Source organism: Oculina patagonica, chromosome 11 (genome assembly GCF_052425735.1).
Source record: "Oculina patagonica isolate OP01 chromosome 11, crgOcupat, whole genome shotgun sequence".
NCBI lineage: Eukaryota > Metazoa > Cnidaria > Anthozoa > Scleractinia > Oculinidae > Oculina > Oculina patagonica.
The window spans coordinates 22,699,070-22,726,903 of NC_135768.1; the positions used below are offsets into that span (position 1 = coordinate 22,699,070).

At 38.1% G+C, this 27,834-nt stretch overlaps 1 protein-coding gene across 6 annotated transcripts; it reads left to right on the forward strand.

Moving 5' to 3' along the window:
* The first annotated feature begins 635 nt into the window (after positions 1-635).
* Positions 636-27,524, forward strand: LOC144630993 (band 3 anion transport protein-like). Of its 6 annotated transcripts, XM_078489347.1 has the most exons (17): positions 636-786; positions 905-1,102; positions 2,055-2,168; positions 11,021-11,395; positions 11,734-11,846; positions 12,713-12,887; positions 14,781-15,070; positions 15,737-16,027; positions 16,482-16,659; positions 17,999-18,348; positions 19,179-19,373; positions 19,647-19,814; positions 20,894-21,203; positions 22,219-22,434; positions 23,741-23,910; positions 24,397-24,567; positions 25,798-27,524. In XM_078489347.1, exons 4-17 carry the CDS (start codon positions 11,044-11,046, stop codon positions 25,840-25,842), a joined length of 3,024 nt encoding a protein of 1,007 aa, XP_078345473.1. In that variant the 5' UTR covers positions 636-786; positions 905-1,102; positions 2,055-2,168; positions 11,021-11,043; the 3' UTR covers positions 25,843-27,524. The 6 variants fall into 6 exon arrangements, with proteins under 6 accessions (XP_078345473.1, XP_078345474.1, XP_078345471.1 ...); XM_078489351.1 differs by lacking the exons at positions 636-786; positions 905-1,102; positions 2,055-2,168 and adding exons at positions 9,038-9,179; positions 10,489-10,524; XM_078489348.1 differs by lacking the exons at positions 636-786; positions 905-1,102; positions 2,055-2,168 and adding an exon at positions 2,636-2,707.
* The last annotated feature ends 310 nt before the right edge of the window (positions 27,525-27,834 follow it).

Below are 27,834 nucleotides of genomic sequence, written 5' to 3' on the forward strand. Positions count from 1 at the left end.
CCCACTGAAACCTAAAAAAAAAATATCTTATTCCTAACTTCGAGTTCAGCCGCAAAAATTACCAATTTAAAAGACAAAAATTTATCAAAGTATTTTATGCTTTTAGTAATGATATTGCATTATTTAGGCATCTGGAATTTTATTTGTCTTCCACTGAACTCGCGTGATGACGCGTGTGACGAAACCAGCTCTCAGTCACGCAAGTCACGCAAGCTTTCCTCATAAAGCCTCTCCGTGAAGTGCTTGCAGTTAACGCAGCCATGATCATCGGAAATGAACTTTTACTTTCAGTTTAAGCCTTTTCTCCAGGCATGAGACCCTGTAAGGTGTAAACATCTGTGAAACGCTAATATTCACTTTAACACACACTTGAAATAACTCACTCTTGGTTTTTCAAAAACCGCAAGTGTCGCTGAGTGTAAAATCTTGAAGACTATCCCCTGAAATTTTCAGTTTTTCTATTCAAGATTTAACTTCAAAATGCGGAGAGTGACAACTACTGATGAAAGTCATGCTTCAAAACGTAGTCTGGAAGTTGATGGAGGACCAACAGCCGTACCTGAGCCTGTGTGGGACCCTCTAAGGACAATAAAGTTTCTGACCAAGGGGGGTAGTGCTGGGGAATTTGTAAATTCAAGATGGCGCCATTTTCGTTTTCGCTTTGCTGCGGTGTAAAAGTTGCTTTCTTTCTTCAATATGGATGGTGTGGTACTCATGAAATGACAGTAATGGAGAAAGGATGAAAGAAACAAAGTCTTTCTCAGAGAAGAAATGACTGGGTACAAGGTACGCTGGAGACTATGCAAAAGTGTGATGTTTTGCAGCGCGCAGGATATTCGCTTTTAATACTGCAACTATTACTGCTCATTTTAATCAATATTTGTGTTCTTCGTTTAACACACAGATTAAACTCACACGCCAGTGTGGATGCTGGAAAGTTCAAGGAATTGTTTGGACTAAAGAAAAGCCGCCAATTCTTATCTGAACCAACATGGCAAAGGCTATACGTATGTTCACGGCAAGAATCAAAAGTCAAAATTCTGACGCGGGGCTTTCATGCTCTTTGCCGCTCTTTACTGAATATTTTCGACCGTTTGTAGAGGTAAGTTTAGGTATAAAGTGCTTTCAAACAAAACTTTGTGTTGTGCTTGTTACGCAATGTTTAAGTAAAAATGGAATTTCTGTTTAACTCGTTCATAAACCCCATAAATATAAAATCTAAAACGTACATTTGATCGAAATAGCGTTGATATTTCGAGCCAATACCTGTGACGTCATTAGCGGTATTGCTTTCAAACTGCAACCAAGAATAGCTCTACTTATCTCGCTACCGTCATAAAATGCCTGCATTAAGTTTATCTAAAGATTTCCCTTACAGTTGAACATCTTAAAATAAAGCAGAAAAAACTCAAACTGTGGCAAAGGGGTTGCGGGGAGGGGGGGGGGGGGAGGGGGATGTCCGCACCATTTTAGCCTGTTGGAGCTGAATCTCGTAAAGCTGCCATCCCCATTTTGTTATCTTGTATTTTGTTCAAATTTTTGTGTTGAAAAAATGCTTTGTTGTAACAACATGTAGCATTTATGTTCATAGTTCATAGAAACTAATACAAAAGCCTTTTGTGCTAATTTTAAAATTTTCATACAAGATCAAAGTGTTATGTGAAATATTGAGTATCAAAGTGGACATTGCTCAATAGGAACATTATTCGCCAAGAAGTGGATATGACAGGCTGGTCTTGGCCAAGTTTCACTTGTTTTCCTGTAGCTATAACTTACAGGACACTTCTCTTGCTGCCTAACAGACTAATGTAACAGATGCTTACAGTTAAGCAAAATTATAGTCAAAAAACCCCTTTCAAAGTAGAAGCTAGAAATTTTTGTGTAATCAGTAGCTGTATATCAGATGTACTATATTGACCTACATGAACAGGCTTGTTCATTGGATTGTTATTTGTAATCTCTCAAAATTGTTCAGGGTAGAAAGTGTGCACAATCATCAATAGTGCTTGCTATAACAAAGTCTTCTGTAAGTTGTAATGTCACTGGATTTGTAGGGTCAGGTTTCTGCATTGCAGCCAGAGTTGATGTAGCCTGTCTAAGGTGGATTGCCAGAGTTGGTCCTGCGAGTGTCCATCTAAAGGACAGTTCACTGTATGGGAAGTAAAGATGTAAGTATTGTTTAAGTTTTGTACAAAATATTCTTTTCCCTTGCTCTTCCTCTGTCAACATGTCTACAGATGTTTCCATAGATGTTCATTACTAATTATAGTTTCATATCGTTTTACTTTGTCAATTCATGGTTTATGGCTATAATATAACAAATTACATTTCGCGAGAAATGCAACAATAAATCACCCTTAACCACCCTCTGCGATCATGATTAAGGCAGTTTTATATCTGAATATTAAACTTTTTCCATTTTCTTTACTTCAAAACGGTATTTTTCAGGTGAAATAAGGGTTATGCTGAAAAGAATGCAATCTCATCTAACCTCTCTTAGTATCGATCCATGCCGAGTGTAATATACCCCTCCTGAAATCATCTAAACCATAAAAGGCTCATGCCATCAAGTATATTGAAACTTTAGGATGCAGAGTTTTTATCAGTGGGCACTTCAGTAAATTTTCAAGCTTCGTAATATTGTCACCCCACAGTAGGGTTCGATCTCTTTTGCAGCGCCGTCCACTGAGAAGTGTTTTCCTTTAAGGTTTGTGTCTTAGTTCTAGTTTTGTGGCTTAGTATTTTTGATAACTATGGTTTAATTCTGTTGTCTTCACTGTGATATATAGTTCCTTTGTTTAATTATCTTGTGGAGATCAGTGATTATTCTATGCAAGATGTGTTTGTGTTCAAGGTTTTTATTGTTGCGGCTTAATAACCGGAAAAAGTCTGGGAAAATTTATTGCCTCCGTAACTTGAACTGAATAGAATTCTCTCCAAACTTGTACTTAACATATTCTTTTTTAATCTGTTAAAGGTTGGTACAACCTTAAATAGAAGCTACATGAATAATTTTTGAGAAAAATAATTTTCTTGTTATTAGATTAATAATATTAGTAGCTAGCCATTTGTTTGGTTACAGATCATCTATTTTGCGACCTTAATCCTCGATTTATAATAAGGTGATTTGCTTTTAATTAGTTTTATTGCTGGTTTTAATTTGTACCATTTGTAAAATCAGCAATCCGCACAAAAACCCATAAAGTAGAAGTTGGTATGCTAATTATCTTGTGGCGTAGCAGCTCTCGTAAGCTTGAAATAATATTCTACTGGCTCTCAAGTGTAGCAGTTGCTATTGTTTTGTGGGCTAGGATCTGAGCAGTGTTCCTCTTGTTAGTTCTATTATTCTTACAAAGGCTGCGATGAGAAAGGCATTCATGTGTGACCTTGCGAGGGCTGCTTCCCGACGAATCCAAATGATCAAATCCCGTCTCTGTTCAGGGCTTAAGATAGCTTGCGTGTAGCTTATCAGTTGTCTCATCACTGTTGCGAGACCAATACCTTTAATTACGTAGTTAAATGGAAGTAAACAGAAGAAACAAAATAATAAAAAAAAGAACAATCGCTCATTTTCCTTATTGAAACAAAGCTGCCATACCAAAAATACGCTTTGTTTTCATAACAGACACTCTACTCCTCATTACAACAGGCAGTTTACTGGATTTGAACAATTTTCTTAAACTTGTACTTGTAAACAATGTGAGGTCTCTGTAATATAGCCACTTAGGTCTGTTTGTTCACGCAGTGTGTGCAAAGTTCAATAAATAATAAGCAATTCTGTTGCACAATCCTTTTGTCAATTATAAACCCAATTTTATAACAGATTTTATCAGACAGTTTTAAAGCAGTGAGCTACAAATAGATGTACGTGTTGAACAGAATGGTTATTAGTTAGCAAGACAATAGCTGGTTCATCAATGTTTTTGCAAATGGTTCTTGAATTGCCGTAGATGGTATTTGTACAAGCTGTCCATGTGGTTCAAAATGAGACCAACAGGTTACTGCACCTAAACATGATAGCAATAGTAATTATGACGGAATCCACTAGGAAGTCGAGTAATATTTATTAAAGTTGGACAAAAATCAAGTACCAGAATAATTTAAATCCTATTGCGTTATTTCCTACCCTTAATAAAAGGTAAAGATGTAAGTAATTATCTGTGATAACACCAACAACAATTTCTTATCAGAGTCTGAGAAAATGAATTTCAAAGTTCACAAGGTATAGGAAAAATCTCACGTGTAGCCATTTTGGAAATTCGTCTTAAGCGATTCAGTGGAATTCAGCGGAACTTCGAAATTTGTTTTCAATGTTTGGTGTTGTTAGGAAAGATTTCTTTTGCTAAGATATTTGAAGCAGTAACAAATGTTTGCAATAAGGTGGAAATAATTCTGGTACAACAATTTCTTATCAGAGTCTGAGAAAATGATGTTCAAAGTTCACAAGCTATGGGCAAAAGCTCACATCTTTTAAGCGATTTATGGGAATTCAGTGGAACTTCAAAATTTGTTTTCGATGTTTGGTGTTGTTAGAAAAGATTTCTTTCGATAAGAAATTTGAAGCAGTAACACAAAAGCTTGCAATCAGGTGTAAATAGTTTTGGTACATAATTTTGTCCAATAACTACTCGAAGTCCTGGCGGATTTCCTCTTATGTTCTTTGCGAAAGGAGCAGGCAAAAATGTGGTGTTGCCTGGCCTGTGATGTAACCCTTTTGTTGCTGTTCAGAAAACTAACTGCACTGTAAGAAAGCCTTGTATCTGTGAGTCAGAATGACAAGCCATTACTGAAGAACTGTGTGTCGTGTGAGCCAGAGAGGCTAGACAATGTACATATATATGGAAAATGTTTGGAAAAAGGTATACTGGCCTTCTCAATGAATTATTGTTTGGCAGTCGGCCGACAAACGCTGCTGTCTGTTTGCTGTTTGCCGGCCACCGACAGACAGCAAACAGTTGGCCGACAGGTTATTCTGGGAGCTGTTCTTCACTTACACCCAAAATAGTGCAATAGATAAAAGCTTCCCTTGGTAGTTGTACACCTGCTGAAATAAAACTCGGCGAAAATTAAAGCATTGCTGCAGAGCTTTATTCGAAAGAGCCAATTAAGAGAATTTTTGAGCTAAGCTTGTGTTTTTCAAAATCAATAAAATTAATAGGATACCAGTTATTCCGGTTTTCTCTTTAGCATTCGTTATCTTCATGATCAATGCTAAAGATTGATCTTGTACATGTTTATTCTGTTTTACTAGTCATGTGCCCATCTGTAATAAAGTCAGTCTGTTGTAAATCCTATGAATTACACAGGGAAAATCTTTTTTTAGACACTAAGAGAGCCCTATGACACGGCTTAGGACCAGTCACACATGACGACTCACTTGTAAGCAAGTTGTAGGTTTGATTTACACAACACAGTTCGCATCATAGGCCTTTCGCAAGATTGTCGCCTGCAACAAAGTGGTACAATGTAAATATCTCTAAAAACAGGTTATGACTCTAAAAACAGGTTAATTTTTATTTTAAGTAATATTTTTTTCTTCGTTTTACTAATTACTGAGTAGGTATTGTTGAACAGTTTTGTTTAATACAAGAGAAAAAGTGAAACCCAAGTAGCTAAGGTTAAATCATGTCATCTATAAAACTCAAAATTCAATCCAGTAATTTGAAGTAAATACTTTTGTAGTTGATATTTTGTAAGAGTACGGACGTGAATGTACTTGTGTTATCTGCAGAATCTCTTGACTTCTGCACAAAAAATGAGCAATATCACAGAATTCACTCAACACTACTCAAAACAGGAACAAAATTATTTGCTCATTTAAGCTTATTATGTGCAAAAGACGTTTTTAGGTACAAGTGCAAACAGCTTAAACCGGTGGGAGGATGGTATAATACAACCTTGACCTTTTTCTAAAAAATTGTCGTTAAAAACCAGTAACCGTCATATTGCACAATCAATGTCCTTGTTGTTTATGAGGCTCGTGCAAGGAATTTCTTTATATTTTGCTTTGAGGTCGTTAAGAATGGCAGACAGACTGACGTGTATGTAATGCACTGCAGTCATCACCCAACTGATATTGTGAATAAATTAGTATTTTTTTTACAGTTTAAAATTTCAGTTCCAATGAAAATGTTCAACATATTCAGAATGTTGATTATCTAATGGCAGTTTTAAGGATGCATACAGTGAGTTGGTGGCATTTAATTGCTACGATTACAGTCATTTCACAAAAGACCATTTTTCTTTTGTTGTTGTGATATTGGAAACAATTGCTTATTGAGTCATAGAGTATATTGAGTACAAGTGTGTCATGATATTGTGATTATGATATTCTATATAATAATATTTTACTAAAAATAAGCTGTTTATTTTTTTGCCATATTTTTTGAACTAGGTTGCATGACAATTTGCATCATACAGCAGAAAACCAGTTTTAAAGTGGCAAAAAATAATCCATGCATAGTGTGGGGGATAAAAGTGTAATTTGAGTACTGTGATGTACTCAAACTGAAGTAACAATGCTAATATATTAAATGAGTTTTTTCTCAAACATTATGTCTATAATACTTATGGTCAGAGTAGATAAGATAAGATAAGATAAGATAAAATTTTATTGAACACTCCTAAAGAGGTTTTTCAGTGAACAATACATGAAGTTGAATAAAATGTAAAATTTAAAATGTGTACCCTAGTTATATATTATAAAAATAAAAAGAAATAGAAAGAAAAATGCAAGAAATAAGAAAAAAATTAGTTTAAAAACTCGCTGAGAAGCTTTGTCTTCAGAGTTTTCTTAAAAATTGTATGACTCTTGCATAGTTTTAAGTCTTTGTCTAAAGAGTTCCATAGCTTTACTATTCTGTAATAAAATGACTTCTGGCCAGCAGTGGTTTTGCACAGGGGAATATTCAGTTGTTGTGAATTTCTTGTGGTTCTGCTTGATATTTGTTGCCTTTTGACAAATTGCGAAGTCAGATAGGTCGGGGCACAGCCCGTCATGCACTTAAATGCGAAAACAGCGTCTCGGTAATAAGTAATAAGTTCTGATTCAAATGAATGCAACTTTTGACTAGCTAGTCAAAGAATAAACCTGCTTTTTTAAGTAATTTTAAAACACCAGCTATCCGTCCAGCTTTAATTTCATTGCAATGCAAACTTTCCCTTTTTTTCATGTCTTGAATAGAAATTGTTAAAAAGCCAGAAAAAAATGAAGGCAAAAAAAGCAGAAAATTGTTAATGGGAAATCAGGCTTTCAGTAGTGTAGCTCAGGTCTTGTAAGCTTTTATTTTACTGGTCCTCTAGTGTAGCAGTTGCTCTTGTTTTCGGAGCTAGAGGCATTGTTACTGTTGTTTGTTCTTTTGAAGGGTAGCGAGCTACTCATGCGAGACCTTACAAGGGCTGCTACATGACCCGATACATGCCTTGAACTTGTTAAAGGTTGTATTGTACAAACATGAACATACGCTGCATTCTAATTGGTTAATATGATAAGGTGTGCAATCAGCACATTATCTGGCAAGGCACAAATAAAACCAACTGACTGGATCATACATGTAAACCCACTAGGTGAGGGGCCTCGGCAGTCGGCAGATGGTACCATACCAAGGGGGTGCTCCGTACCTGTATGTGCTCCGTACATGCATTATCAAGGGCCAAGTAACAAATGCCCCCCTCCCTGACAAGGCTTCAGCTAGTCAGCACAGGGCTTAAGGGGTGCTCTAGGCAGCAGAAGGAACTTGCAGCACTCTGAGAAATGATTACTGATATGGCAGTCACGCTTGATTGGCACAGCCAAATATGGAAGGCTCATGTAGAGGTAAAACTACAGACTGGGGTGTATGAGAGCTAAATATGATTGTTACTAGCCAACATTAACCTTTAGGCCCTTTTTGAGTGACATGGAAGCGAGGATGAAAAGCCTTTTCCAAGATGGCGTCCGGTTTCAAAGTCGAACGTACGTTTCGGCACTGATATGGATTGCAAGTCCTCTGGTTTAAATTACTCAAGCTATGGAAAATAGCTCCTGATGAAGCTTTCTAAAAGAACTTTGAAAGTTTTAGAGTTTTAGTAAATTTATTTTTCCATGAAACTTACTAGTCTTGAGGCTAGTAGGAGCGTATTTTTACTAGCCCAGCCTGAAGTTTTATTAGCCCTGGGCTAGTGTACTAGCGTTAGTGTCGAGCACTGCCACTTACAATAGTACCTGTAGTGTCAACTTGGGCAGTTTGTTGTTTTTATATGTGACCAATCAGTGCTGTTAGGAACATGATGTGATCATGATCAGTACAATCCCATTAATGTTAATCCAGTTCAGTCCGAACCAATCCAATCCAATCCAGTTTACTCCAGTCCAGTTCAATCCAAGATTTCCTAATTTTGTTAACAGCCATAGAAAAGAAGCAGACACTTTTTTGTATCAGGCTATGTAAGGTCTTTGTCCTGACAACTAGTTTTGAAAATGTCAGCAGAACAGAAGAATTCTTGTGTTACTTTCATAACTTAGGCAATTTTATTGTGTCATTTAAGGATGATTCATGACAGTGCATTGTATTGTTCTTTAACATCACAGCCATGTAATCTGATAAAGTGTGATGCCGTGATGCTCAAATTACTCCCGTTTATACCGGTATTGTCTTTCTGCTTGTAGTCTCAAAATATTGAAGCCACAATTTTAGCAAAGCTAAAAAAATATCAACCGTATAATATTGTCTTCATGATAAGAAGGTCAGATAGCTGCTAGTGATTGCATAAGCTCTTAACACATATTCTAGTTACAGAGCTGATTAAAACAGATTAAGAAAAAATGGATGGAATCAAAATGTCAGTGGTCTGCAGAATAGAAGAAACAGAAGTAAATAAATTCATTATTATGTTTGAGTCTGTCATTACTCGTGAATTAATGGAATATGACCTCATTAGTCCAATACAACTTCCAGCCAGAGCAGCCAGCAAAATATAGTTAGTGAGTGAGTGAAGCGGGCAGAATACTTGCTAAGTTATGCTCTTACAAGCCTGCTAGCTGAATTATCATAATTGATATGCGTACAGGATTGAGGTAAATTCATACAAACTACGCTGCTGCGTTGATTGTCTGAGATTTAAGCATATACCACTCGTAGTTACAGGAAAAACTTGCCATCTTGGATGTAGAAGAATATTTATAAACATCTTTAGCACAAGTAGGTACTTGTAGTTGACATAAATTTCATTTCTTGCATGTGTAAGTTGACCCTTGAGATTTTTGCCATCAACAATGCTATGAGTTAGCATTACTCTGTCAAGGTTACCTGTGTCTCCCAGGGCTGCTTAAAAAACTTCTATCACAGTGACTACACTTTGACGTTGTACAATAGTCTCTGAACATAATATTATGTACAAAAAGGTAATTACCATAGGTTTTCAAATTTACTTAAAGATTAATTCTTTTCTTTTAACCTAAATGTGTTAATGGTATGACTCAGTATCTTGATTGGAATTTGTCCAAGTTTAATGTCTCCTACATGATATTCTTATTATTTTTTTTGTCTTGGCTTCCAAAGGTTTGTTAAACTGTACTGTTTACTATTAGCACTGATGAATCAGTTTTTATTTATTTTAACTGCTATAACTTACAAGATTTACACTAACTGTAAGTTCCAAAATGTATCACCTTATTAAACCAGACTATTATTTTACTTACTAAACACTAGGCTAGTATGTTAAAGTTTAAATTTTGTTGTCTTTGTGAATCATGTTTTATAGTACTAAAATTCTGCCCGTTAAAAGCAAGAAATCCAATATTGTTATTGAAGTCACAGTCTACTTGTAGTCTCTGAAAATAGAAGCTGACACTGCAGTAAAAAAAAACATAAAATCCTACTAACAGTATGCCCATGCACTAAATTCATAGCTTGGGCAAATAATATTAATTGCATAGCAAGTCGAGTGAATATGAATTTTGAAAATGCACAAGTTATTAGTATAATTCTATATTTCTTGTCTATGTTGATAAAAAAAGCACTATTAATATATTATGTTACTTTAAAGTCATGAATGTTTCAGAATATTCATGGCACTGGTGCATTTTCTGGGTACTGGTTATTTTGACTGTTGTTTTTTGGGCTTTTTTGCATTAGAAATTTGTTTCAAAAACTCTAATTTGGTTGTAGGTATACTATTAATTTCTGAGGTTGTTTGAAATGGAACTTCTATAAAATTGAATGTGTGGATGGAAATTTACATCTGTTGTAATTAAATCTTCAGAAAATGGTGAAATAATAATTGAATAAAAGAACTAGCTAGGCAGTTTTAAAAATTATGTAACTTTCAACCACCAAGTGATTCTTCTGAAGGAAGGAAAGGAATATATTTTCATAAACTAAAAAAAGAAAAAAAAAATCAGAGTTCCAGATGGGATTTGAACCCATGACCCTCCATGATCTAGTCGGATGCTCTACTCCAAGCTTTTCATTTGATGCAAAATTTATCATGCTATTAATATTTCTTCAGAAAGACTCACTTGTTGGTTGGATGGCTGCATCTCAGGTATGTTTTTATGTGACTGCACGATGAAGTTATGAGTCATATGTGCCTGTCCTGATTTGACTTTGTGACTGCGTGATGGGGTTCTAGTCAAGACTCACATTTCACCCTTGCTCACCATAGAGTCTCCAGTAGCTCAGTGGTAGAGCATCTTAGGCTACTAGATCACAGAGGGCTGTGGGTTCAAATCCCATCTGGAACTCAAATTTTTTTTTCCAGGTTTTTCAGTTAATTGTTTGTGAGGGCAATCTGACCGCTTTTTGTAGCAGAACTTAATGTCAGATGTTTTCATTGATTTCCGGCGGCTTGGGCACCAACATGGCGTTTCCATACTGTGCTCTCTAAATTCGTGTGAAACATTTTGACGGATAACTCGAGTACGGAATAACGTACAGACCGAGACTTGGACAAAAAGTTTATTTAGTAGTTTTCTACAGCCTGTAATATTCTTGATTTTTTTGACTCAATAATTTTTTATTTATTTTTTGCGGCGTGACAGTGAAAGCCACCTATTGGTTGAATATGAACAGTGCTAACGATAACAGGAGAAAAAGCCTTGGTGGAGGTACCCTTCAGCAAATCCCCGAAGGAACAGTGGCTAACCATGAGAACGTTCAAGTTCATGGAAATGCAGGCATGCCATCTTTGGAACAATGTCGGTATCTAAATGATGACGGACAACCTGTAGATATCCAGAAGCTTCATCATAACCATCATTATAAAACGATCTCAGAAAGGGAACAGTTTGAAGAAAGAATTAAAAAAGGCACAGTTTCTATGAAAGATATTGAAACGCTTCAAGAGCGACTGGTGATGGAGAAACATGATGATAGAAATGTCTTGGCAGGAATGTCAGACTCGATTGAGATGTCAGGTGCGTAAGAAAATAAGAAAATGAAACATGATTGTCTTAATGGGCATTATATGGCCTCTGGATCTGCTGTCTGTCTTTTATGTGCCGGCGAGAGTTGTATGTAGTGTCCCTTACTGAACCAGTTCAAAAATAAATTGTTTCCAGGTGGCAAAGTACATTCTAATAATTACAGTCAAGCATCTCAAAACTAACCTGAGTAAAAACTTGTCAAAAAGATGTCAAAAACTTAGTCGGTGGTTATGGTTTGAGGCGCTTGACGATAAAAGCACAATCAGATTTAATGTGGCATCGCCTGTAGCCAGTTAGAAATTTGTTGACTTGTGATTTATTTTTTGCAGGACTTCGGAAATCTCAGCGAAAGATGTCAGGCATGCAAACTTTATTTAGTTCGACAGACATCAGCGCCAGTTTGGATAAGTTTCCTGTAATGTATGACCGTAATCCTCGTGAGGTAAGGCTTAGATATTATAACTTTCTGAAAAGGTAAATAATTGTCAATCATTGTGACTGTGTGATTATTGACTGGTCTTTGAAGGCTATAGAAAATACTCACAGGGTTTGAATGGATTTTTTGGCATTAGCCATGTTCTAAACGAGCAGGGGACTGGGCACGAACATATTTTCTCTTCGGTACAAACATTCAATATCGATTGAATTGAAAAATGGGGCATGTCATCTGAAAGAGCATCCAAAAATGAGTAAATTCACCAAATTTGACGGTTATTGGTTCAAACCCAAAGGCATGGTATACTTAGTATGCATTGGAGGGACAGGCATCCTCCAATCCATACTAAGCTCTCTTATTTTAAAAGTGAACCATACCTTTGCGTTTAAACCAATAACCATCAAATTCGGTAAATTTACTAACTTTTGGATGCTCTTTCAGGTGACGTGCCCCATTTTCAATTCAATCGATACTGAATATTCGTACCAAGAAAAAATATGTTCGTACCCAGTCCCCTGCTCGTTTAGAACATGGCCCATTGAGTCCATTGCTTTATTTGGAAATCAGAGACTAAATTGTCAGTCTTGGATTTTTGAGCCAGGATTTCTGTATGTTATAGGTTTCCATTTACTGCCTAGTTTTGCTGTAACATCTGATTTCTTAAACTGATTACTTGCATGTACATTTATCCAGACTAAGGCCGTTTGTATTATAAATTACAAGGGTGAAGACTAGCAGTATTGCAGTCTAAACATCACGATCAGCATCTCAAAGGGATTCTATTGTGAGACAAACGAATATACGTTCATTCCTATCTTACACCACAATTTTCACATCTTTAATGACAAGAGTACATTTGCTGTTAACTTCAGACATTTGTTGAGCTGGAAGAATTATCAAAGCATGGCGAGGAGATGGAATGGAAAGAGACAGCACGATGGATTAAGTTTGAAGAGAATGTTGAAGATTCTAACCGCTGGGGAAAGCCACACGTGGCTTCACTCACATTCCACAGTCTGCTTGAGCTAATGAAAGGGCTGGAAAAAGGTATCAGTAAATTTCAGTCACACTGTACAATAATTCTGAATTGAGTCTGTTCTGGGATACCCACTTTATCTCATGCCTGCACCCTCTAGGCTTAAACTCCCCCCCCCCCAACCCATTTTGTCTCCATTGTAAGGAGCTACTCGCCCATCCAGATAGTTGTAGTAGTGTGTTGCATTTTGCTGTTTGCTGTGTGTGTGCACTCAGTTTACAGTGGACACTTGACTACGGGCAGTCAGGACCATGCAAAGAAAATGGGTTATTATACATTGTAGTCACTAGCTATCTTCTCATTGGCTAAGAGCCTACAGCTAATTCTGGGAATCCGCGCAACCTCGCGCAACCTACAGATTAGTGAATAATCTGCTAGCAGATTATTCACTAATCTGTAGGTTGCGCGTGCAATGCATGATTTCCAAGAGGAATGTGTCAGGCATCTGGCGGCGAAGGAAATTCATAGCTCGTCGATTCACTTCTTCAACCGAGAAATAGTTTGACCAAAGTTCAAAAATTGCTGACAATAAAGTCTCGGAAATCACTAAATGACTAACAAAAAATTAATTAGGAAGGAACTATTCCACGATTAGTACAACGACTAGCCGAAATTTGCACAAGTTTTGAAACAGGTTGAAATCGTTTGTCATTACTTCCTTTTCCAGAAAAACAATGTATAATAAAACAATTATTAGATTCGATTTATGTGATATTCGGAATAATCAAGGTCTCTGTAAGTGTTATCAGCCTCAGCCTTCGGCTTCGGCTGATAACACTTACCTCAACCCTGATTATTCCGGATATCACAAAAACCTCATCCAATAATTGTTTATTATCTGGCCTGCCCCATGGGGTTGAAGCCACTGTATGCTAACCCAAAGGCCTTTCTCAATGGTCTTACTTCATCTGCCAACAAAAAAGTCCAAAATGCTACTTGCCTAAACAAATGATGGATAAAATCTACTAACCAATTAGGAAAATCCACGAGTCCTGGGCTTTTGGACAGGACTTTCTTTGCATGCCAGCAGTACTTTGAGTGAAGCAAAATGCAGTACGGGTGGAAAATAACTAGCTGAGCAAAATCTGGGGGCAAGATAAGGCAAGATGCACCTCTCATCCCGTCTAACCCCCAGATTTTGTGTGGCCACTTGTGCTGAATTTCACTTCATGCTCAATGGACTAAGAAAGAAGGGGACTGCTTGCACAGTGTAGTCGTGCACTCCTGATATAACACTCAACCCCTTGATTATGAAGTATCAAGGGTTTGTTCAAGGAGTTACAATAGTGTTGTTTGTCCTAGAGAAACGTTCTGACAGTAAAAAGTAGTGGAACAGATCCTTGGTCAAACAAACCCCCATTGTAGCCAACACATTTAAAATGCCAGTCCTGTGACACTTTGTTATTATCTGTTGCAGTTAATTTTTTATTTCAAATAGTTTTTTTCTAACAAGTTTTTTTTATACTAGGTTAATAAGTAGAAAAAGTCAAACACCTCCCCTCCCAACATGTCTCATAACCCCCCCCCCCCCCAACCCACCATTCTTACTAACCTCCCCTGTAATCTGTTATTATCCCCCTCCCCTAAGTACTATCATTCATTTCTTTTTCTTTTTACTTACCCGCACTGGATTTGAACTTTCAACCTCTGGGTTTTGTCATCCAACCCCTTATCCACCTTGCCACATATGAAAATTTAGGTGATCCACTATTTTTTAAAAATAATATGACTCCAACTCATACCATAAGATAACCGTGACTCTATTATTTACCTAGTATAGAAAATCAACCAGTAAGAAAAAAAACTAACTAGTTAAAATAAAATAAAAAACTGTCAAAAATTAACTGCAACATATCCAGGTTTCAGTGCTCTTTTCTGATCTACAAACTTCATTTACCTACTAGGTACTGTGTTGTTAGACTTGGAGAAATTTGATTTACCAAGCATTGCTGAAGCAGTGGTTGATAATATGGTGATCACAGACCAGCTGAAACAGAAAGATAGTAACAAAGTTCTGGCAGCCTTGCTTCTTCGTCACAGACATCAGCATCAACAGGGGCCCATGAATCGCCGCACATCATCTAAGAAAAAACCCAAAAAGCTTGCAGTGGGTACGGATAAATTAGGATATGATGCACAGTCTCAGACAGGGAATGGAGTTGTCGGTGTGAAGATTAATGAGCAAAAACAAGAGGTTTGTTAGTTTATTATAAAATCTCTGATGTTTGGACTGAAATTTCCATTAATTTGTTGGACATTTAAGACATGAGCCTTAACTTTGGGAGACAGGGGGGGGGGGATCTGAACCTCCCACTTCTCATACATCTGGCCACTAGCTGTACTGTAAAATTCTCCTACTTCCCACCCCTGGTTTTCTCCTCTTTGTCCCACTAAACTAACATCCCTTCCCGGGGAGTAGAAATACTTCTTAAGTCGCTTCATGCTAAGGAAACTGGGATAAGCTCCAGCCTGATGGGTCACTAAGCTTAAGGCAAACTTTAGGCACAGTAAAACTTGCTGTCGAGCCGAGCGGCGCAGCTTATCGGCAATATCCATAGCATTAAGCGGCTAGGAGTAATTCTACTCCCCCTGGATGGGATACTAGTCCATGGCAGGGTTACCCCCCAGCAGTAAATTCACCAGTACCCTTTTATACACCTGGGTGGAGAGAGGCACTACGAGAGTAACGTGTCTTGCCTAAGGACACAATGCAGTGCCGCAGCCAGGGATCAAACCTGGTCCACGAAATCTGGAGTGCGGCGCACTAATCATTTGGCTACCCTGCTTCTCCTTTGAGGCAAACTTTACTTTTTGGTAATTTGTTTCAGTCTGACTTTTGCGTTTCTAATCTGCCAAACAGGATCCACTTGCCCTCGAGTCTGCTGTAGACGAAAATGAGAACAAACAAGAGTCAGATGTAAAGGAAAAAATTCCCAAGGGAGCTGAAGCTACGAATGTCCTTGTCGGCACACTCGATGAGCTGGAACACTCCGTGCTGGCCTTTGTCCGTCTTGCCAAGGGATGTCACCTGGGTGAAATGACAGAGGTGTCCATACCGGTTAGGTTCCTGTTCGTCCTGTTAGGTCCAAGCAAGGATGGAGAAAGTTACCATCAGATTGGTCGATCTATTGCTACCTTAATGTCAGACCAGGCAAGTAAATTGCTCATTATGATTTACTGGATTTCCTCTGTTTCATATATAACTCTTCTTGAACTCAGTGATAAAAGTACCATGTTTTCTCAATTTAATGCCCCCGGCATTTATTTGACCTGGTGGACCCGGCGTTTATTTGACTCTTACAGTTTATTTGAGTCCAATGTGTTCATTAAGCAAGGGTTTTTATTTATTATTTTTGACAAACATCTTTTTGACTAATATACCTGCAGCTTGTTTTACTTTAAAGATGTACCTGAGGGTACTATTTTCAACTCCTGAGGCCTTAGAAACTCAGCGTTTATATTGTTAGCAATCAAGCACCCTAGTTTCAATATAACTGTGAGTTTGTGCAAATTGAAAACCTTTGCTAAGCGCCCTTCAGCTTCTAAAAAAGCCACAGTAAATGAATTATAGTTTACATTAACTAATAATGTTGATCTTTTTTCAGGCCTTCCATGATGTTGCATACAGTGCAGAGTCTCGTGAAGATCTCCTGTTAGCCGTTAATGAGTTTCTTGTGGACACCGTGGTCCTGCCGCCAGGCAATTGGGATAAAAATGTTCTGTTACCCATCCTCATTGCTCAAAGCAGAGCTATTGCTCACAGGAGAAAAATGGCCAAAGCTGGTAAGAGTGTAAATTGTTGCATGCGGAGCTGTACTCTGAATATCGTACATAAACACAGAAGAGTGTTTTGATTATGCACAGTATGCGAAGTAACTTATAAGCCAAGTTAGGCATAGTCTTTGAAGTCTTAACAAAGTCTTTAGTCTTAAGAAACCTGGTGTTAAACCAGAGTGTTTAACTCTGGTTTCGGTAAAAGTGTGAAAGAACAGTTTCTCCAAAAAAGCCGTTGATCATCTGTCGGTGAACTGTTGGGCATTTGTCAGCCAACTGTTGGTTGTTTGCTGGCCCACTGTTGGCCGTTTGTCATGAGCCAAAAGGTTTTGGCTAAGCTGTTGACCAACGATCAACGGACAGACGACTGACAGTTGGTGATGTGTTGATAGAGCAGTTTTCAATTGAGTGTCGTAAAACCAAAACCAAAGTAATTACTCTGGCCAATCACAACGGACACCGACAATCCAGTGAACCAATCAAAACTCGAAGCAAATACATGTAGCCGGCACGAAGCTCGGGAAAACGTGCGCGAGCGAGTCACGATTGGTTTTGGTTTTAGTTCTGATTGGCTGAGAAAGTGGCGCGAGATTTTTAAGCCAATCACTAAGCGTAGCAATGCAAAACCAAAGCAAACGCAATTAACTTTCGACACTCAAGTGAAAACGGCTCTAAGACATCAGTAAGTTGTTAATTATACGGTAACACTTACCTTTATATCACAGTGAAAAATAGAGTGGCTGTAGCTGCACAAAATACACTTGAGAGTTCTCTGAGATATATCAAATAGTTGAGTTTGGTTTCCATGACGTGGAGTAGCTCAGGGACGGCGGAGCCGGGGGGGGGGGGGGGGTGGCTTTAGTCCCCTCACTTTTTCCAAAAAAAATAAAGACTTGCTAAGAGAAGAGTCTGTTAAGTCCCTCCACTTCAAGTCACCAGTCAGCCCCCCACCCCCCGCCCCCACCTTGAAAAATGTTCTGACGTCCCTGTAGCTACATGTATAAATGTTAATTTTCGCATTAAATGGGATGGCAGTCCTTTGAAGGTATTTGTCAGCATTTTAAGTTATCCTCAACTGCTTGAACTCATAAGGTTTGGTCCCAAGATTGGAAAGCTGAGCAATATTTATTTCTAGTCAGTGTGACAGGACTCAAACCAGCAAACCTCTAATCCCTTTGTAAGAAGTCTACGTGTGCATTATCTCAGTCTTTGTTGACCATACACTCAAACAATGTATCTAGTCATGTATCCTACTTTTCAAATATTAAGTAGATCTCTTTAAGTGGTCAGTTGTAGCCCTTTTTTTTGTGGTGAAAAATGTTTAATTTTCTTGTTGCTCTTTCCATAGCTTCATCATCCCATTCTGAGGGAGATTCTTCCCTAGCTCGAACGGGCACCTTTTTTGGAGGGCTGTACCAAGACTTCAAACGACGTGGCAAATTCTACGTCAGTGATTTCAGAGATGGTTTCAATCAACATACTCTGTTTACATCTATTTTCCTTTATTTTACCTTATTTGCCACAAATATTGCATTTGGTGGTCTCTTAGAAAGCAAAACAGGAGGCGAGCTTGGTGTCACAGAAGTGATTTTTGCAGCTTCTGCATGTAGCATACTGCTTGCACTGTTTGCTGGACAGCCAATGATGATTATTGGAGCTACTGGTCCAATATTGGTGTTTGAACAAAGTATATATGAGGTAAACATTAATTTAATATTAATCCAATATTGGTGTTGTATTGGCCAGGCCTGCATCTCTTTAAAAAGCTAGTTACGCACCTGGTTTTTGCTACCATCATTCATCTTGGGGACATCACAGAGAAAACAAAATAAAGTTTGATCTGTTTTGTTTTTCTTACTAATTAAAGGGACTATGTCATGAGGATTTTGCAGATTTTTGGTCTAAACTGTTCTGAAATAAGTGGTAGGTAGCTTTACCCATGAAAAACATTATCTTTGAACATTTAACTGGAAATATAACCTTTCTTTGGGGATAGAATTCAAACTTCGGCTATAAATATTGAATTATTTAAAGGCGCGTGGAAACAATTTGATAACGTTGGCTAACATTTTCAAATTGCAATCCATTTCCATCAGGGCCATCCGCAGCCAAACGCACTTTTAAACAGTTTTAGTGCTCTGAAATAGCAATTGTTAATAAAAATGGACCATTATTTTTAAGTTTCCTATGACACAAATATAAAATTTCGCTTTTGAAAAATCTGTTAAAATCCGTGACATAGTACCTTTAAAGTTCATTGGTTATGATTGCTGGCAGCCTGTCTCGTCCCAGGCGTCCTCCTCCTTGGTAGTGCACGGTTCGCTTGGTGTTGTGGAACTGACGTACACGGTTCACTTGGCGTTGTGGGCCTAATGCGGACGGGAAAACTGACAACCCCGCGCTCCCTGTTTTCCCGCCTTTGCTGCCCGGCCGACCGGCGCCTGGGGACGAGGCAGGCTGGCAGCAAAAAGGGGAATCGTTGATTGGAAGGGTTCAGCTGACTTATAAACCATATGATTTCATTTCAGTTCTGTAAGGCGTATGATGTGGAGTTCCTTACATGGCGCTGTTGGATCGGTTTCTGGGTCATGATCATCTTGTTTGGTGTTGTGGCTTTGGAAGGCTGCTTCTTGATCAAGTACTTCACACGTTTCTCTGAGGACATCTTTGAGCTTCTCATTTCTGCAATCTTTATCTATGAGCCGATTGCATTGCTTGTAAAGGTGAGAGCTTTGAGCTGTACATGGCTACACAATGCAAGTTATAATTTTGTTTTTCTGAAGATGGGTATATTTGGTGGCTTGTTTGGCTCGGCAGTGACTTTTATTGACGAGCAGAATGAGCCACCAAATATACATAACAATAATTTCTTGTTCTTTATATCCACTGCTGAGCCAAGCGACCCTCCAAATATATCAGTCTTCATTTATAAGTAATCCTGCATTTAGTAGCTGGGTCGTGAGATACATTTAATATTTTCTATTAATTGTTTGCAGCTATTCAAAAAGAATCCTCTTAACAGAAAAGGATCAGGAAAATATGGCAGTGATGATGTGAAGGGAGAACCAAACACGGCACTGCTGTCCACCATCTTGGTGTTGGGCACCTTCTTTATTGCTTTTTATGTGCGAAAGATCAAGACAAGTCACTTCTTGGGAAAGCGGGTTTGTATTTTGTACAAGGCAGGGATGTAGCTAAGAAAACACTAAGCTGACGCATCAACAAGCCCAGCTGGCTTTTTTGGCCTTGGCAGTTCTAAAATGTCTTTGTTTTCATGTTAAATTTCAGCCGAATTTAAGTTCTATTTCAGCCGGTTGAGTTGAGTGTGCTCGCTCAGCCAGCCCTCAGCGACATCCCTGCAAGATTTTGTTTTTGTTTCCTTAATCCTTCAGCCAAGCTTCTTATCTTGGCTCTTCAGCTCTTTTATTCTATTGTGCAGTCTAGACCAAGTTGTGGTGGAAATACAGTTTCTCTTTATTTGTTATCACAGGTTACTTATAGTTGATGAAGAAACTACAACATGGTTCATATAGGCCTTGAAAAAGCCTTTAAATTTGCCAAATCTTGACGAGTCGTTAAAAAACGAAAAAAAGCTATATATATAATTGTGTTGTAGGAAACCTAAAAATAATGGTCCACTTGTATTAATGGTTACCATATTAGGGCACTCAAACTGTTAACGAGAAAACTGTTAACAAACTGTTCACAAGCGTCTTTGGCTGCAGATGGCTAGGATAGAAGTGGATTACAAATTAACAAGTTAAGGCTAAACTAAGTCAAATTGTCAATATTTTTAGCGGTGGTTGTATTTCTCTCTGCAAACTAAGTTTATATCTTCCTTTAGATGTTTATAGGTGATGTTTTTCACGGGCTTAGTTGCCTACCACTAATTTCAGAACAGTTTACACCAAAAAACACACAAAATCCTGTGATGTACGTAGCGCCTTTAATTGGCTTCCAGGGTTCGCACACGCCTTGAAAGTCCTTGAATCTCAAAATAAAAATTCAAGGCCTTGAAAGTCCTTGAAATTGGTTTTTGGTCCTTGATTTTTTTATTGAACGTCAAAAAGCTTCAAGGCAATGAGAAGACCGCCAAAATAAGTTGTTTTTTAGTTCTTCACCAAACATATCAACTGTTGATTTGGGGTAAATTTCATGGAAAAAAGTCCTTGAATTTTTGGCCTTAAAAAGTGTACGAACCCTGGGCTTCATTAAATAATGTTCTGTTGTTATTTTATTCCAGACCAGACGGCTTGTGAGTGACTCCGGTATCGTCATAGCCATGCTAATAATGGGTGTGCTCGATTTCTTTCTCGAAGACAAAGTCATAACACCACACGTGGCAATAAACAATCCATTGACAGATGGCTTCATCCCAACACAGTATCCTAACAGAGGATGGTTTATTAACCCTGGTGGTATGAACAAAAGCATGTCCATGGGCTGGATTTTTGCAGCCATTATTCCAGCAGTTTTTGTTGGTATTTTGCTGTTTCTGGAGACAGAGATGACTGGAGTGCTATTGGCCAAGAAGGAGCACAAACTTGCCAAAGGTATGGACTTACAAAATGTCTTACATTTAAAACCTGCGAGTTAGAACCTTATTTTTCCAGGTTAGCCTAAACAGGTTCTTGCATAAATGGTAGTTAACATAAATTTAGGCTATTTGGTTCTTAATAGGCTCTTATTTTCTAAAGAAAACTTTACATTGTTGCAAAAAGAACGTTTAATGGTATTCAGCCTATTTCTGGTATAAAATTTGCATACCACATAAGTGTTTATGTAAAAATGAAGCACTAATCATTCAGGACATGACATAACATACATGTACAGTAAAGCCTTGTCCAAACTTATTTTCCCAAAAGTAAACATTTTTAATCAGTTTTAGACAAAAAGAACCTGTTTCCAAATTTTAGGCTAAATAGGTTCTTATAAAAGGGGCTCTAATTGGCAAATTTTAGCCAAACAGGTTCTTTAATGTTAGGTCCTTACTCGCGGGTTTTTACTGTATTGCAAGACTTCAAGCTGTCATGAATTGTGCTTCCCGTCTAATTTTGCGTACACAGAAGTTTAAAGATGTTACCCCTTTGTTAATCAGCGCATTGTGTTTAAGAACGTATTATTAACATTTTAGGCGCTTAATGGACTTTCAGCCAGTTTTATAACAGACATTTTGGACAGATATGTGCCAACACGGCCATTACGATCTTCATCTAGGGGTCTTCTGAAATTTCGGCACTGACCAACCGTTCATAGAATTAACTGAAATATCACAATATATAACGGCTTAAAACTGTAGAAGAACTCAAAAGAAACACAGAAAGGCCAAAAAGCGGCATGGATGGACAAAATTCGAGAAGATTAAAACGGATCGGATAAACTTGAAAAACATCGGCCCAACATTGTACAAGTTTATCTCAATTTGTATAAAGGTGTCAAGATCATCCTTTTTTGTTATGTGGCGATTATTTTGCCAATAAAAAGACTTTTGCTCTGCCAATTTGAAGTTTAGAGCTCTTAACGAACAAAAACTAATAGAATTACCTTTATTATTGTTATTTTTTAAAGGTCCAGGCTTCAATTTAGACATGATTGTAGTGGGTATCCTGTCTTTTGGTTGTTCTCTTCTTGGACTGCCGTGGATGTGTGCAGATACTGTGCGCTCAGCATCGCACGTGAATGCCCTGTCCATCTATAGCACCTCCCATGCACCGGGTGAGAAGCCGCATATCATCACAGTCAAGGAACAGAGGATCTCAAACATTATCATTCATCTTCTTACAGGTGAGAGCTCACTTAAGAATGAATGAATGAAATACTTTATTATAGTGTCAAGGTATTTAGCTTTTAAAAAAACTAATTGGGGACACTATTTACATTAAAATCTACTAAGCTACATAAAGTTAAAAATATTTACACTTAAATTCTAAGAAAAAAGAACCGTACTACATAGATGAATAGATAAATAAATAAATAAATAAATGAGAATAAAATATAAAATTTTATAATAAAAGTAGGTGTAAGATAAAATTGCAGTTAAGAATTAAAAATTTAACATTTAAAAATTTATATCGGCCTAGCTGCATATGTTACATTTACACTCAGTTTGTATAAGAGGTGTGAGGTCTTTCTCCCACTACTGTTTTTAAAACTCGTGACATTTGGTTTCTCTCTGTCACTTTAATCTAGTTTGTTTCATAGATAAGGCCCGAAATAACGTAAAGAATGTTTTCCATAATGTACTGTGCGAAAACATGGAATATTAAAACCAGCGTTCCTCAGATTATATCTGAGATTATATCTGTAGGAACTCTAAGATTCTACTAGTATCAGGCTTAAATTGTAAATTTGCAAATACTGAGACAATCGTAAGGGATCGAAGCGATTTGGACGCGATCGGGGGCTCTTATATGATCATTCCGATCGCCTGGTATGAGCGAAGACCTCCGAAAAACAATTATTGCAGGCTTAAATCCAGCACAGTAGCAGCCTTCAATGAAAGAGCAAAACTTGTGGCCTCCTATCTTCTCATTACAATTTTACGGCGAAGAAGGGAAAGAGAAGCTAGAAGGATAGAACACGGGCGATCGAAACGATCATAATCGCCCCAATCGCCGCAGACGTTTGCGATAGCCTTGTGATGTTCTCATATAATCGCCCCAATCGCAAGAAAATGCTTTGAAGTGACAGAGGCGATAGAATCAATCGGGGTGATTATGTGAGAACCAGGCTTTACGGGGTTATCCATTCTGCTTGTTTCAATACTTAGCATTTTATTTATTTGAGCGGTTTTCACTTGAGTGTCGAAAGTGAATTGCGTTTGCTTTGGTTTTGCATTACTACGCTTAGTGTATGTGATTGGCTTAAAAATCTCGCGCCTCTTTCTCAGCCAATCAGGAGTAAAACCAAAACCAATCGTGACTCGCTCGCACACGTTTTTCCGCTCTTCGTGTCGGCTACATGTATTTGCTTCGAGTTTTGATTGGTTCACTGGATTGTCTGTGTCCTTTGTGATTGGCCAGAGTAATTACTTTGGTTTTGGTTTTATGACACTCAATTGAAAACTGCTCTATCTGCAATGTTGTTGCAGGTTTGTCCATACTCCTTGCTCCAGGACTTCACCTCATTCCCATCCCGATCTTTTTTGGTGTTCTTCTGTACCTTGGTATTGTGTCCATGTATGGACTGCAGATGGTGGATAGATTCGTGATGATGTTCATGCCACCTAAACATCACCCTGATGTTCCTTACGTCAGAAAGGTACGTTGTGCGCTATAACGTATCCCCCCCCCCCCGAGGGGGAGGGGCGGTACTCATACTGTGCTCAGTGACTTACGATGTTCATTTAACTGACGACTGTAGAACGTGTTTTTTGCTTCAAGTCGTTATGTTTGGAGAGTTTACCATGAAGTAGTCATGTACGCACCTTAAATTTTTCAAATACAAAACTTCGTCCAAATATGAACCCAACCAAGGAATAATTGTAAGGAAGACCAGTTGCGAGCTCTAATAAACCCTACTCGAGGAAAAGTTCGTCTGAAAGAACTGCGGCCGCATCTGCAAGTCTCAAATCGGATTGTCAAGTTAGCTACAGCAAACACTGCACCCAACCTGCAGTGCGCTAATCCATGGACCTTGTCAAACGAATGCCTATGAACCCAAACATTTTTGAAACCCCAATTTTCAAAGCTACGAGAAAACGTTGTTTAATACTGTATAGATTTTGACACTTTTTTATTTTTTCAGGTGAGAACCAGGAAGATTCATTGCTACACCATAATTCAAGTGCTAGCCCTGGCCTTCCTTGTGGGAATCAAGTTATCTCCGCTCGCACCATCATTTCCATTCTTCATCATTTGCTTGATTCCTCTGCGCAAGCTGTTGACAAAGTTCTATGACGAGCACGAAATTGAGGAGGTACGTTGATAATGCTTGAATAGAGTATTCTGATTGGTCAAGAAAGTATGCAGATATTCGGCAATAATCTCTAAAACAAAATTTGTGCGCTCTGATTGGTTACGGTGGGATGCTTATTTTAGATAATGATCTGATTTGATTTTGTTCAGATCAATCAAAAAACAACTGAACAGTATGTAACAGTATGCTACTCCCCCTGAATGGGATGCCAGTTCATTGCAGGTGTCCCCCCCAGGGGGGTACTTGCAGTATACGTGACGGGGAGGTCCGACGTATTTTTTTCGGTTGAAAATTTACACCCTCGGTATTTTTTTGGGTCAAGAGATCTGTCATGTATTTTTTTAGGTCTCAAAGTCTGTTTTATTGAATAAATCAGTATAGAGGTGCTAGGTCTTGTACTTTTTGGGGTAGAAAATTTTGATGTCAGGTATTTTTTTGGGTGTAAAATTTCAGGCTCATGTATTTTTTTGGGTTCGCAATATGAAGCTTCGTCGGACCCCCCCGTCATGTATACTGCAAGTACCCCCCCTGGGCCCCCCCATTATTTTGTCAGGTAACAGTTGGACCTCAAAACCAATTTTCTGGACCATGGACAGGGAGCTCAATGGGTCCCCCCCCCCCCCACGGGCCACAAAGGTCGGCCTAATCGTGAAGTGAGGGTTAAAACGACACAGAGTGCAAAGAATGTGGACTTCAACAACTTGATTTTTTAAAATTTCCCGGGGAAGAATAACCCCTTACCTTCCTATACTCTCGCTCCTCTGGCGCTCGCACCCACCCATGCAAAATTCTGCCTACGGCCCTGCAATACCCGATTCCCTCTATAGCGCGCGCCTGCAGGGAATCATGGTAGTTGTATTCATCAAACCATGCGCGAGACTCAGCAACGCGCATCGTTGCTGAGTCTCGTGCAGGGTTTGATGAATACAACTACCGTGATTCCCTGCAGGCGCGCGCTATAGAGGGAATCGGCTATTTATACTCCTGGGTGGGGACAAGCACTCAAAACAAGGACCCTGAATAGGCTTGTACCGGGAACTCTTGATTCGATGTTCAATACATTAAACGTTAGGAGACCACCATTGGAAATCGAAGATCATGTATCCTGTTAAAGAGACAACAATAAGATATGATACTTACGTTGCTGTTAGGTAACTTTGTGTCAAATATTGCTTGAAGACTAGTGTATGTTTTATTCAGTTATTAATTCATACTATTCATGTTTCGTAGCTTGACAATTCAGAATCAGAAGCCGAGGACAGTGATTATGACTAATTCTACAATGGACCTGCTACTGTTATACTGGGAGCTTCTCTTATGAAGACAGATTTGCGTGACTTACATTGCGTGACTCGCAATACGTGACTGGGATTGCATGACTTGCAAGACATTGTGACAACAATGTATCTTTGCGTTTGGGAAAAAAACCCACAGCATTTCATGATGAACATGATATTTTAAGTTTTTCAGCTTGGCGCATACAGCTGTTTGTCATGTAGCACTACATATTAATAATTTTACTCGCCCGTAACAATTTATATCATCTAAAGAAATTGTTAGTTTTTGAGTGGGATACACGTTTAATGTGGTATACAGACTTCCAGCAAGATTGCGGTAATAAAACAGGGTTGCCATGGTCAGGCAATTTTTCAGGGTTCTAACGAGTGGCAACCCTGAATGAATTGTGACAATGTTTACATTGCTCTGTAATATTGCAGCTTGGCTTAGATTTGTGCTCTTTTTATAATTAGATTATTAAATTTCAAAGTCATTTTCTATCTTGAGTATTTCAAATATATTAGAAACACTTTTTGCATGCGAATCATAACGCATTTGCTTAGTAAAGGCAGTTTTTCTCTTACATTTTGCTAGTTAAGTGTTCCGTAGATTTAAAAAAAAAAAACATCAACAACAACAGAAACACCCGTTCGATTCTTACCGCAATGTAAATAACACTATTGATGTCATAAGGCGAGTTTCTTACTGTTTGTAAAACGTTTAAGGGGGGAGGCCCTTTACTACAAAATGGTTGTCATGGATGACTTTTAACCATCATATCTTGGGCTCCCTTAGTATCCAAGGTTTAGTTTTTGGTCTTGTTTGTTTTATTAGAGGTTTTTTTTTCATTTTCGCTCGTCATGACCATATTTGGCATGTCACGTGACCAGAACACAAAAACCCTAAAAACTCGCACAGCTTACATTTTTCTCCGTTTTAATCAACACCACGGGTAAAGTGCATTTAGAAACAAATTCTGTAGCAAATTTATGACGTCATATTTTTTTTCAGTAACGTGAATTTTAGCAAATCCATGCTACAGATTTTGCTTCTAAATGCACTTTACCCGTGGTGTTGACATAAACGGAGAAAATTGTAAGCTGTGTGAGATTTTAGGGTTTTTGTGTTCTGGTCACGCGACTTTCCAAATGTGGTCATGACTACCGATATGGTAATGGAAACCTCTAATAGAAAAAACAAGACCAAACACTAAACCGAGGATACTGATGGAGCCCAAGATATGACGGTTAGAAGTCATCCATAGTAACCATTATGTAGTTTAAAAGGGTCTCCCTCTTAAGTTGCCGTTTTCCTTAATTACCAAATTCCGGAATTACCAAAAATCTCTTAGAAACTTCACTTTTAGTAAAAGCTTGCGTACGATTTTCCTCCGTCAGTATTCACTCGATTTTCGTAGCGTTTCCTTTAAACCACATGTCGAACTATCCTCAAGTTTCTAGCGAAAAAGTGTCTGTTTTAGCTTTTGAAAGCGCACGGCAACCTTACATAATTTATACTTAATACTGTTCATAATTGAAAGGGTTATCTGACAAACAGAATACTTTGTAGCTTGAAATAATAAGTGGGTATAAAAGCTTGTTTTGACCAAAGTGTAATTTCTCCTGAAACTATCACTATTACATGCTGGTCGTGAGAATAAAGTATCTGATCATAAACGGCTTTGTTGTATCTTTGATTCAATTCTCCTAACTAGTACTTAAAGAATGAATAGATACCAGTACGGAAAATTTGTCTGTGGACGCCGTGGCTCAAGGGTTAGTTGGTTTTGTGCTGAATGTTTTGTATCCGTTTAAAAGAAATAATTTCATTTTTTTTTTACCTGTCAGTTAAGCGTTTTGCGCAAGAATTCAGTTTAACGTGGCTCTTGCTCTTTCGTAGTCTCTTACGCAGACTTTTTTTTGGCCCGTCACGCAATATTTCCTCCCCGTGACGAGTAAATAAATAATAAATAACAATACACTTTATAAT

Bases quoted from the DNA above. Each gene is read 5' to 3' on its own strand.
- LOC144630993 (XM_078489345.1), top strand. The intron at 16,660-17,998 runs GTAAGAGTGTAA...CTCTTTCCATAG, and splicing joins GAGAAAAATGGCCAAAGCTG to CTTCATCATCCCATTCTGAG. The intron at 23,911-24,396 runs GTACGTTGTGCG...TTATTTTTTCAG, and splicing joins ATGTTCCTTACGTCAGAAAG to GTGAGAACCAGGAAGATTCA.